Genomic DNA, 12,013 nt, shown 5'->3' on the forward strand with positions numbered 1-12,013 from the left:
TGCTCCCACCCCCTCCCTGCCCAGCCCTTTCTGCCTTGTCATCTACTGCCCCGCGGAGGCTCGACTCTTGAGTGGGGCCGCCCGGAACGCACAGAACCGGGACCACCCCCCCCCCCCCGAAGCCACCTGGCTGGAGGAGGGAAGAGAAACTGATTGGGCAGAATCTGCGCCCCCTCATCACCAGCCGCGCTCGAAGGAGGTCTGTGAGCCCCGCCCCTCCGCCGGACTCTAGCTCTGGGACTGGGTGGAGGGGAGGTAAGGGGAGCCTTGTGATCTCACTTTCGCAAAAGCTCCCGCAGTTTCCCACAACCCTTGCTCCCTAGCGTAAGAGCCTGCGCAGCGAGGTGGGAAGGAGACCCAGACCCCTCTGGATGCGTGGCACCTGTAACCTCCTGAAGCTCCGGGAAGAATTTGGTCTGTGACCCTTGAAGGACTAGCCACGACAAAACTTTGGTATTCACTTCTGAGCATTGGGTCGCAGGGGGAGACCCAGACCAGCTAGGGTCTCTGCACCTCAGACTGAGGTGCACAAAGTACAGGACTTGGCATAATGTGGGGAGGAGGTTAACATGAAAATAAGTTGGGGAGCAATGAGGGAAAAGGAGGGGCCAGTTCAACCTGTCCCCCCCCCAATTCTCTGCACTTGTACAGAGTAGGTCCTGCACCTGTGACTGGGGGCACAGTCTTTGGAGGTCTCTGCCAAAGAGGGCAGAGGGTCCGTGTGCACAGTGCAGTGATGTCCACACAGTTGTGACGGTGTATGCTGTTCACTGGTTCCACAAGAGAAGGAACCAGTCTGCTTTTGGGACATTCTGGCACTGGGGTGGAAAAGGGGACATTTGAGTCACGGAGGATGGGTCCACAGCATGGAGGTAAGGAAAGGGTATTCCAGGCTTAGGGAACAGCATCTGCATCTGGTTCAGATGTGCCAGGGGCTTACAGGGTTCTCCCAGCACTGTGTGGTGGAGGGAAGTGGGAGAAACCCCAGCTGTCCAGGTTAGGAGGTGGCCTAGAGCAGCCAGGCCAGATAATCTTGATTCTCTCTGATGGGCAGTGGGGGGAAACAGGCCATTAAGACTGATGTTCTGCTTGGCAGGAGATCTTGTTGTAGTTCAAGTTAGAGCAAATCAGATCCCAGTTCTGCCACTTGGTCTCTCTGAACCTGTCTCCTCACCTGTAAAATGGGGACAATAAATCCTGTCCCAGGGGCTTGTCAAAGTCACTATGTGGTGGGAGTGATGGGATGGGACTGAGATGTACTTAGAAAGACTGTCATAGGAGATGAGGTGACCATGGTGGGGTTGAGGGGGATACTAATAGAGACCACTGAGAGGTAGAGGAGCAGCATTTGTCAGAGATGTGACATGAAGGGAGAGGGAGAGGTGGGGGTAGTTCTGGTCTCTGGTCAGTGGCTGGGGGAAGGGCTGACACTTCAGTATGGCTAGGAGGGTGAAATGGCCAGGGAGGCATAGCTTGACACCAGGTGGTAGTGAGAGAGACCTGGGAGGCAGGATGGGGGCTAGGACCAAAGGCGCTCACCCAGACCTGGAGCCAGGTAGGGAGGTAGCAGAGTGACCCCAAAAGGAGGATGAGACCCGGGAGGGTGCTGTGTGAACAAAGCCAAGGCTGGTGTAGGTGGGCTGAAGGAGGGAGTGGTTCAGGGCCTGACCTATTTTGCCCCTTAATGCCAGGGGCTTTGCTGCCTGGGTCAGGCCACTCCAAAAGTGATGGACCTTTATCCTTGGTTGTTAATAAATGGACACAGCAGATTAATTTCTGCCTAAGACCTGCTGCTTGCGAGAGACAGTCTCTCAAAATGGGAGGATCCATGGAGGAAAACAGAAAAGTTCAGCAAGCATTTGTTGGTGGCTTTTATGAGTTGGGTCTGTGGTACCTAAAGATGAAGCATTCCCAGGGAAGATTCCCAGGGAATCAGGGAGACGTTGGGTCTCAGGTAATGTCAGGAGGTCTTGGTCAGAGCTAGGTCTCAAGAGGATTCAGGCATCCCTGCTCAGGTATTAGGGAGCCAGGAAGCACCATCAGACCAATGTCAGGGTTACAACATAGTGGTGGTATTGGTGAGGGACTGGAGGGGTGGAGCCTCCCCCAGAAAGATGGGCCTCAGGATCAGGATAGGAGCCTAGACTTCCTTCAGTTGGTGAGGGAAGGCTCTCAGCACTTGTGCTCTGGGTGCAGAGGGGATTCAGCACTCAGCAGAGTCTAAGCTGTACATGAAAGGCTAGACTAAGTAAGAGGTTAGGATGACAGAGAAATACTCAGCAGATAGACTGAAAAGGACCTGACTGCAAACTGGGTGTTGAGTATCCAGGTCAATTGTAGGTCTTTCTGCTTGTTAAGGTGGGGAAGCAGGCTGGGAAAAAGAATTTAGTTTGGATAAACGGCCTGAATCAAATGCAGGATCTGCAGGCAGCGGGGACACAGGAGGGACGTCCTGACTGGGGAGAGTGGTCGAGAGTAAATAAGGGCCCAGGGATAGCATAGAGGAGAGGGGAGCCACAGCTGACGTTTAGGAACCCAAGGAGAAGCCTGAGGAGGAGACGGGACAGAAGCAGCCTGAAAGGCAGGAGGTACAAGTCCTGTGCTGAGGAGCTGTCCGGCTGCCCGGGTCAAGGTGAACTTAAATCCCAGCCACGAGTGTTCACGGAGACCCTGGGAGAGAGGTCAAGGGCGGGGGAGTCCTTGCCCTATTACCTCTCTCCCCTCCCCCATGCAGCCCCCACCATGGGCAATGCGCAGGAGCGGCCCTCAGAGACGATCGATCGCGAGCGGAAACGCCTAGTGGAGACGCTGCAGGACGACTCCGGGCTGCTGCTGGATGCACTGCTGGCGCGCGGCGTGCTCACCGGGCCTGAGTATGAGGCGTTGGACGCGCTGCCTGATGCCGAGCGCAGGGTGCGTCGCCTGCTGCTGCTGGTACAAAGCAAGGGCGAGGCCGCCTGCCAGGAGCTGCTGCACTGCGCCCAGCGTACTACGCGCGCGCCAGACCCGGCCTGGGACTGGCAGCACGTGGGCACTGGTGAGTGCGAGAGGGGCGGGGCCTGGGCCAGAGCACGGGGCTTGGCGGGAAGGGTAGAGTGTGGAGCTGAGTTGTAGATGGCCGTATGTCAAGGATACCGCTGAGGCCTTAAAATGAGATACTCCAATCCAGGCTACCGGGAACGCAGCTACGACCCTCCATGCCCTGGCCACTGGACGCCTGAGGCACCTGACTTGAGGACCGCTTGTCCCGAACCGCCCAGAGCTTCAGACTGCGACGAGGCTGGGGTTTCAGGGGGCTCGGAGGCAGTATCCGGAACCCTCGAGGAACTCGATCCGGAAGTGGAAGCTGAAGTCTCTGAAGGGGCTGAGCCAGAGTTGGAACCCCAAATGGATCCGGAACCAGAGCCAGCACCTGAACTAGTGTCAGAGCCAGAGCCAGAGCCAGAGCCAGAGCCCGACTTTGAGGCGGGTGACGAGTCTGAAGGTGTGAGGCTACCCAAACCTGGTGTCGGATTGGCGGGAGGGCCCCCCCCCCCGCCCACGCAACTACTTTTTCCCCCCCATCATTTCTAGATTCCTGAATGTCGGAGTGCTGATAGGCTGCTGCTCTCTGCCCAAAGCAGACAGGACCTGGGATTCTGCTCTGGCATTGGGGAGGATGCCACCAAGTCTCCACCTGACCCAGTACCACTGGAAGTGAATAAACTCTGGTGGGTCACCTTGGGCCCTCTCTGTGACTCTGACTTTTTGCCCAGGAACTAGGGTGAAGATCCATGCCCCTGAGTCTTAGCAACCTGGGAAGCCCTGTGCCCCACTGCCTTGTCCTTAGCCCCTTTTCATCCTCAATAGCCCAAGCCACACTCCCCTGGAGCCCTCAGTTCCAGGCCCCCAGTGGGATGACGGCCATACCCCAGGGCCCTGCCCTACAGCCCTTTTCCTCTCATGAACCAATTGGGGGGGGGGGGGTGCTGTGTAGTCACCAGTCCCACTTCAGGGAAACCGTTGGGCCTGGTGCAGAGAGCCAGAGGAAGGGAGATTTCTCTCCACTTAGGACAGGCTAGAGCTCACAGCCCTGGGAAGTGAGATTAGAAGTGAGAGAGGAAGAGGAAGGGATCTTGGGTAGACAGAGCCCACACACTTCGTTGTGATTGTTGTTTTAATTGTCTGGTTTCTCTCTGGACCGGGAGCTCTGTGAGGGTTCTGACGATTAACTGGCACACAGAAGGTGATCTACATGTATTCACTGACTAAATGAATAAGGACTTTCCAACTGCATTTCTGAATTTTACAGGTGGGAAAACCAAGGGCAAGGTCGGGGTGGGAACAGGTCAATGTCACACAGTCGAGTGAGGTGAAAATGGAAGCAACAACCACCTCTACACCTCTCCTGGTCCAAGAGGGGCTTGGACTTAGGACGATGGCTAGGGGCCTGCCCCTCAGGCTTGAGTGTGACTGCTGCCAGGCAATGCCACCCTCTGCCAGAGACCAGCTGTGAGGGTATGGGCAAAGACAGGAATAGCACAGGCCAATGGTGGGGGGTAGGGGCAGGGCCAGGTGAACTCTTGGGCTTGACTCACAAGGCCTGAAGAACTGTGTGTGTGTGTGTGTGTGTGTGTGTGTGTGTGTGTGTGAGAGAGAGAAAGAGAGGGAGGGAGATGAGAGTGGGGCTAGGAACAGTTGGTGCCTTCCAGAGGAGCTCTGTTCCCTCCACCAAACCTTCAGAAGCTGCTGCCTCCCAAGACCCAGGATGCAGAGCACATAAATAGGGAATAAATACATGACCAGTGGGAGAGGCAAAATGCTGGAAAGCACACCCCAGCCCAGCTGGGTCTCTACCACCAGGATCCCTGCCCCTTGAGTCTGTGTGAAAGCCAGGCCCTCAGGCTCAGGCAGTCACCCCAGCAGAAGGGAGATCCCCACCAGGACCCAGTGAGAGGTAGACAGCGTGAAAGCTGAAGGAGCACCAAGGGGCCAAGTGGGGGAAGGGAGAGACTGGAGTATGCAGACACTCAAAGCCATCTCATGCAAGAACAAGTTTCTACCCCCAAACCACCCCCCATTCCCATCATGCTCAGCTTCCCTCCTGCCCTCAGGCTTACCTTCTGCTCAAGAGAGAACTAGAGGTAGGAGGGCAGACTCAGTTTGCCTGACATGCTGCTACTGGTCCCTAGGCCCCAGCGAGGCTACCAAGGGACACAAACCCTCTGATGCCATCCCTACCTCCTGGGATGCTCCTGCCCTCCCAGTTCCCCAAGAAACATCTAGGCCGTGGAAGCACAGAACAGTCAGCTTCATGTTCGGGGAGCTGATCTGGGGCCCTCTGTCCAGGGCCTCTGCCTACAGCCCTTAACCAGCATCAGTCAGGCAGCAGGCGGCCCAGTTCTGCTTCATCCAGCCGGTTGGTGGCCATGATGTGCTCCAGCTGCTGCCGGTAGCGTGCCAAGTCCTGCATGAAGTGGGGCACCCGGGTATTGTCCAGCACCCCATGGGGCCGCAGATGGTCTACATCCTCATAGGACACCTGCAGGAAGGAAGCTGGGCCTCAGGGGTAGCCAGAGTGATGTGGCTTTCAGGTAGGTGGTCCTAGCTCTCTATGAATTGCTCATTGCCCTCTGCTCCTGGAATGCCTCCTTCTACCCTCTGGATCCACTCCAAGGTTACATACCCTGAGGCTCAGTCCTGGATGTGTTTGTTCTCTCTTCGAATACTTGGTATCGTCCGTGCCCCACAGCCCCACTCTTGTCTCCAGCCCAGCTTTTCCCCTCACCTCCAAATGCAGGTATCAAGCTGACTCCTCAGCACCTTCCCCTGGATCTCCCTCAGACACCTCAGATCCCACACCCAATGCTGAACTGGGTGCCAACTTATGCCAGCCCCACCTTCCGCAAAGTTCTCTAGGCCAGCTCAAGGGAAAGAACCTGGAATATGTCACCCTCCAACTCAGGGTGGTCTTTGAGTTAGAGGGATTCCATTCTCTGAAGAGTGTTCCCCAGCTTGCTCCTCCCTCTGTATGGCTACTGTCCAGTTAGGCCAGACCACCAATTCTTCAGGAGTGATTGGAGAGGTGGCTTCCTCCTCCCCCCACACTCCCTTCCCTAGGCCTCTCTCTCCAATCCACCTTCCACTTAACATCCACAGGGAGCCTTCTAAAGTAAAAATGACATTTCTCTGCTTAAAGCTCTACTGATTTCCCATTGCCTCAGATAGAAGTCCATCTTCCTCAGCCTGGCACAAAAACCCAGAGCCAGAGACTTGGTCTCTGGCCACTTCTCCAGCCTCCTTCCCTAGCCTTTCCTGACTGCTCCCCTGGCCTGAATGCTCCCCTCCTTTGAAATGCAGTATCCACCCACACACCTGAAGTCTAGGTCAGGTACCTACTTTTGCTGCCAGGTTGTCACTTCACTTTTGTTCACCTCCACCCAGGTTCCCCCCACCAGAGGAGCTTGGCACCCAGTCCTTAGTCGAGCACCCCTCAGAGGCTCAGGGAACACTGCAGTGACAAGGAGAGCTGACTGGGATCTGTCAGAGGTCCGTGGCCCCCTACCTTGCCCAGTGAAGTCAGCAGTGGGAAATCGATGGTCTGGCGGTGCCGGAGAATGCGCACGATGCCATCCAGGTACACCTGATCCTTGCTGAAGCAGCCTGTGGGCACGGGAGGGCGTGAGCCCCTGGCCGGAAGCCCACCCTCCTCGCCCCTGCTCAGGGCACTGCCCCCCACCCCGCACCCCCAGGTTTCCTTCAGGGCAACCCTCCCAACACAGCACGGGTGCCCACCCGGCAGCGAGGTGTCAGTCTGCCCGCGCTTGGCGCGCACACAGTACTCCCAGCGCACGTCAGCATCCTGTACGTAGCGCGCCAGGTCCTGGAAGAGCTGGCGGAAGGACATGCGCGAGGCGCGATGGATGGTGTAGTACAGCAGGGCGGCACGCCACAGAAATGGCTGCTTGCGGAACAGCACGCTGTGCAGGCTGGCCAAGCCCTCCTCCGTGGGGTTCGCTGGCCGCAGACCGTACTGCAGCCGGCCCTCGGCGCTGTGCCACGGCTGCCGGGCGTTGTTCACTCCCCGCAGGTAGTGAGTGCCTGCAGGGAAGGCGAGGGGAAGGCGACACTGGGTGGGGCATCCAGGGGACCAACCTGTGTCCTGCTACATCCTGCAGGACCTCTAGCGGGTGAAGGTGACTCACGTACACTCCAGCCCCTAAACTCAGGCTCTCGTGCAAGTTCTCCCCACCCCCATTCCCTGCCCCAGACAAATGCATACTCACCCAACCCCAGGCAGCGGGAAGACCCTCCTCAGGTGAACTTGCACCCAAAGACTCAGAGTCCCACACACAAGAATCCTCCCCACCTATCCAGGGCTACACACACAAACAACTCTCCCAAACTCACACTGCCTCCCTATGTTGCCCCCTCTACCCCCTGAGAAGCAGGAACTCACAAACCACCCCGGGCCCCACATCCTGCATGCCCATATCATGTTGAAAGTCATGCTGATGACCCCCAGTGATAAACACCTTTTGCCCAGAGCTACAGAATTCTTGATGAGGAGACACAGACAGAAAGGAATAGTAATTAGTGTCCCATGTTCTCCATTTCAGCTCAGCCTATCCCCTCCTAAAACCTGGCTTTGAGTCCTCAACCAATTCCATTACTAGGATCTGGCCTTCCACCCACCCTGGAGGGCCTCCATGTTGGCTGGGCTAGTGCAACCCTCGGGGTACTCCCTCTGGCCTGTCCAGGCCTCAGCAACCTTGTCCCCACTGTCAAGGGAAATCAGAAAGGAAGCAGAGGGACAAAAGATACCCAAAGGGAGCAAGAGATGAGGGTGAGCCCAGAGAGTGGGCAGGCATGTTCTGGCCTACCTCTGTGAGCCAGAGGGAGTAGGTAGCTGCTCACGAAGGGAAAGGGCCCGTCCTCCGGAAGGAAGGGGAAGAAAGAGAGGGGGTGGGGTTACTGGGGCCCCTCACTGCCCACCACCCCATCCCAGCCCCCTCTCATCCTACCCACCCACCCACCTACCCACACCCTGACCTATCTCGTGCCGCAGCATGCCCTCCAACCAATACTGGCGGGCTCCAGTCAGGTTGATGGCCAATGTTGGTCGGCTGTTCTCCACCATCATCACTGCCTGGGACAGCAGGTCCTCACTCAGCTGCACAACAACCTGCAGGTGGTAGTGACCTAAGCCATGGCCACCAGCCCTGGGGCCAGTATGCAGGTGGACATGCTGATGCCAAAGGGTAGCCAGGCCACACACCTGGCCAGGGCACCCACACTTTACCACCTTTGCTCAGAGCCAGCTCCCACCTTACTGGGGCAGGGATAGGGGCTTGGCTGGGGTCACTATCTGGCCACGTGTAGGGCTGGGCCTGGCATCAGTAGCCTGGTTTGGGGCACATAGAAAAGGGGCCCGGAAGACCGGGCTGGCTCACCTCCCCAGCGCAGCCCTCCTTCTGCATGTATTTGCGCACAATAGACCAGATCTGGCACTTGGTCAGCAGCTGGCCCCCAGTTGCAGCTTCAAAGTGTTCATAGGTACCAAATTTCTCCAGGACAGCCTCAATGATGCCTACTGCCTGCACATAGGGTTGCAATGGCTGGTCAGACCAGGCCTCTTGGGTGGTCAGGCCAGGGTGAGGTGAGCAGGCTAGACTGACCTGATGGATGAACTGTCCAGAAGCCTCACAGTACTTCTCCAGCACAGCCGTGGGCATGGGCTCCTGGTATTCGAACTGTGGGTTGTAGGTATAGTGGGACTGGAAGAACTTGTCCCGCTCACGGTCCATGTTAGTTGGCCGCAAAGCCACCAACATGCAAGGGCTCTTGCTGGCACCACGGCCTGCATCCTTTCGACTCTTAGCAATATGAGGAAGAGAGGCTGCAGACCTCAGGGTGCCCCCACCTGGGTCCCGTCCCCGTCCAGGTGGGGCCCGACCCTGGGTGCCACCCCCCCGCCGTCCAGTACTATTTACAGTATAGGTGCTCTCACTGCGACGCATGTGGCCACGGTGGCCCAAGTGCAGCTCTGAGAAGGGCTGCAGCTCAGGCTGGGGCCGCAGGGCTGAGGGGATTGACAGAGCCAGGGGCAAGGCCAGGGACCGAGGCCAGGGGTACAGCAGTGTCCCATCTCGGTCTGAGGGCTTCAGCCTATGGCGCAAGGACGAGGGACTGGCTGGTGGGCTGGGGGGTGCCTGCTCATACACCTGAGCCCCTGAGTCCAGCACCATTCTGTCCTGGGGGTCACATCCAGCCGAGTCACTCCAACTCCCCACACTGTCGACTTCTGGGGACAAAGAAGGGCATGTGGAGGCCAGTATGAGTGGCTGTGGCCTGAGAATCAGCAGGCCTGTGCTCCATACTGTCCATGCTGGGTGGGTGCTTAGTGGGCTCAGGGTCTGCCACCAAGGGTCTGGGGAGCTGCCCCCTCCCTCACCTCCACCCCAGTGTCCATGCCTTCCAGCAGGCTCACCCAAGGAAGCTGGACTGGGGGAAAGCAGGAGGCAGAACTTATACAACCACCTCGACAGCGGTTACTGGAATCCCCTTAGCCTATGAGCTGCTGAGAACAAGGCCTGAGCCCCTACTCATGGTTTTATCTCCTGTGCCCAGCACCCACACAGGCTGGGAGCTGGGACAGTATAGCCTCAGTTGCTGGGGTGATCAGTGAGGGGCTCTCACCACCTTCTACCTGCCTTCCATCTATGGCCCTTTGTCAGTCTCATCCCTCCCCTCCCACCTGCTCCACCACTCCTCCAGCCCAGTTGGCCTCAGTCAGTTTGAATGCCTGCATGCTCCTTGCTTATGTTAGTCTCTCCACCTGGAATGCTCTCTTTCCTCTGGATCATCTGTGCAAATCCAAATTAGAATCAGCTTTTGGGGAGCAGAGGGAGACTTTAGCAAACTCAAGCCAATCCCTAGTCTGTCTCCTCTCAGAGGCCTCTTTCTAGTGGTCATCCAAGGCCAGTGTTTGGACCTTTACTCCTGACTCTGTACTAGGGCTCAGAACAATCCAGTCTCTCCCCGAAAGTCTGACTGAAGTCTCCAGATTCTGAACTCTCTTGCCTATTCAGGGATACAATTCCAGCATTTCTCCAACATCGTCAATCTCTTCCTCTACTAGATTCTTTCCATCAGCATAAACACTTGCTGTTATTTCTGTCTTAAAAAATCCAAAGCAAACCCTCACTTGACCCCACACTCTCCCAGGCCCACCGCATTTCCCTCCAGCTGCTCCTTATTGCAGCATAACACCCCAAGTCATCTGCATGTAGTCGCTGACTCCTTCTTTCCTGTTCTCTCTTACATTTCACTCCAGCTAGGCTTTTGCCCCACTCTCCATTGAAACTGATCTGACCAAGGTCATCAATGATCACATATTGATCAGCGCACTCAACATAATCATTTCATCTTGGAAACACGTTCTATACTTGGCTTCCCAAATACACTCAAACATATTCTCCTACCTCACTGGCTGTTCATTCTTGGTCTTCATTGTTCATCATTACTATCTTCCTGATCTCTTAATGTTGTCAGGCCTCAGGGCTTGGAAACTTCTATGGAAACTTCTCTCCTCTTCTCCATTTATGCTTACTTCCAAGGGTGATCTCATTCACTTTCATGGTTTCAAAAACATCAGCCCAAACTTCTATAAACTTCAAGCTGGTGTTGCCAGTTCTCAAGTCAACATCTTTACTTGAATTTACAACAGGCATCTCAAACTGAACATGTCCCCTGTCTGGAATGCTTCCCCCTCATATTAACTGCAGGGCTCACTCTCGCACTTTCCTCAGATCTCTGCACAAATATGTTATTAGACAAGTTTCCCTAACACACTCTCTGTAAAATAGTAAACCTCCCCCTCTTTCCTCTCCGCCACAATCTTCCCTTCCCCACGTTATTTTCTGAAGCAGTTATCGCCATCTGAAGTACAGTATATATGTCATTACTAGTTACCTCCCTTCTCCTTTTGAATGTTCACAGCTGTGTCCTCAGAACCCAGAATAGTATCTGACCCAGAGCGGTTACTCAATAAATGGGATGAACCCAAGAGCCCTGCTCCTTTGCAGAACTGGAATCATTCCTTCCACACACTCTGCTTCCCTGTATAGATCTGATCCCCCATCCCTACCTCCCTCCGTTCTGCCTAGTAACCACCTGTTTGAAAAAATTTCAGGCCTCAGGCTTCATTCTTCTCAACTAACTGTACACTTTTCTGGACTCCTCACTGATATCTGGGCCTCTCCCTAGACCAGTCCCCTTCATCTCCCCCACCCCTTCTTTCATTCGACCTAGCTCTTCATTCGACCAAGAATACGCCTGCTTCTCTCATGTCTCAGTTCTTTTGCCAAGAATGCCCTCCCAATGTCTCCCTGTAGCAAACTCCTAACCATTTTTCAGGGTTCGGTTTAGGCCTCACCTCCTCCCGGAAGCCTTCCTGGCGTCTTGGAGGCTCCCAGTGTCTAGGCGGCTTCTTTACCACTGTGTCACTGTCGGAGCCTAGGTCTGTGTCTCCCCACCTCCCCCTTAACTCCTTGAGGGCAGGGACGGGTCTGACTGACCCCCATGTCTCAAGCACCCAGCACTACAAGCAAAATGAATGAAAGATGGCTGGGGAGGAGCCCAGACAGAAGGCGGAGTCCAGTGACAAATAAGAGGGTGTGGCCTGCGCCAATAAAAAACTCCGGGAGAGGGTAACGTGGAAGAGGAGCCAATGGGGACGGAGAGATGGAGGAGGGGCGTGACCTGTAGCCAATAAGTGGCGGAGGATGGGACAAAGGGCGTGGCCAATAGAGGGCGGAGCCAGAGGACAATGGAGCGGGGGGAGGGGGGGTACCCGCTCAGATGAGTAGGGGTCGCGCCGCAGGCCTTCGCGGCCTCTCGGAGGTGGAGGGTTCCGTCCGCGTACCGCGCCCCCACCTGTTCGTTCCTCTTCTCGCCACCACCGTTCCCGCTCCGCAACACCAATCGCCAGCCGCCCACCCCGCGGAAGCCGACGCTGGTGACGCACGCACTT

The 12,013-nt window shown here is 56.2% G+C and overlaps 2 protein-coding genes across 6 annotated transcripts; one reads left to right on the forward strand and one right to left on the reverse strand.

Annotated features, from left to right (window-relative positions):
* Positions 1-17: 17 nt before the first annotated feature.
* Positions 18-3,723, forward strand: NOL3 (nucleolar protein 3). Its single transcript, XM_049622876.1, has 4 exons — positions 18-199; positions 2,735-3,037; positions 3,170-3,484; positions 3,574-3,723. Exons 2-4 carry the CDS (start codon positions 2,743-2,745, stop codon positions 3,579-3,581), a joined length of 618 nt encoding a protein of 205 aa, XP_049478833.1. The 5' UTR covers positions 18-199; positions 2,735-2,742; the 3' UTR covers positions 3,582-3,723.
* A 419-nt stretch (positions 3,724-4,142) lies between these two features.
* Positions 4,143-11,990, reverse strand: MATCAP1 (microtubule associated tyrosine carboxypeptidase 1). 5 transcript variants are annotated; one of them, XM_049622868.1, is made up of 8 exons: positions 11,417-11,846; positions 8,973-9,283; positions 8,658-8,855; positions 8,433-8,576; positions 8,032-8,164; positions 6,775-7,080; positions 6,545-6,642; positions 4,143-5,521 (listed from the first exon to the last, which is right to left on the reverse strand). In XM_049622868.1, the coding sequence occupies exons 2-8, from the start codon at positions 9,225-9,227 to the stop codon at positions 5,357-5,359; spliced, it is 1,299 nt and encodes a 432-aa protein (XP_049478825.1). In that variant the 5' UTR covers positions 9,228-9,283; positions 11,417-11,846; the 3' UTR covers positions 4,143-5,356. The 5 variants fall into 5 exon arrangements, 4 of the variants coding, with proteins under 4 accessions (XP_049478825.1, XP_049478823.1, XP_049478824.1 ...); XM_049622866.1 differs by adding an exon at positions 10,464-10,659 and having other exon boundaries at positions 8,658-9,283; XM_049622867.1 differs by lacking the exon at positions 11,417-11,846 and adding an exon at positions 11,917-11,990 and having other exon boundaries at positions 8,658-9,283.
* Between the last annotated feature and the right edge of the window lie 23 nt (positions 11,991-12,013).

The sequence above is a fragment of the Panthera uncia genome (genome assembly GCF_023721935.1).
Source record: "Panthera uncia isolate 11264 chromosome E2 unlocalized genomic scaffold, Puncia_PCG_1.0 HiC_scaffold_20, whole genome shotgun sequence".
In the NCBI taxonomy this organism is placed as follows: Eukaryota; Metazoa; Chordata; class Mammalia; order Carnivora; family Felidae; genus Panthera; species Panthera uncia.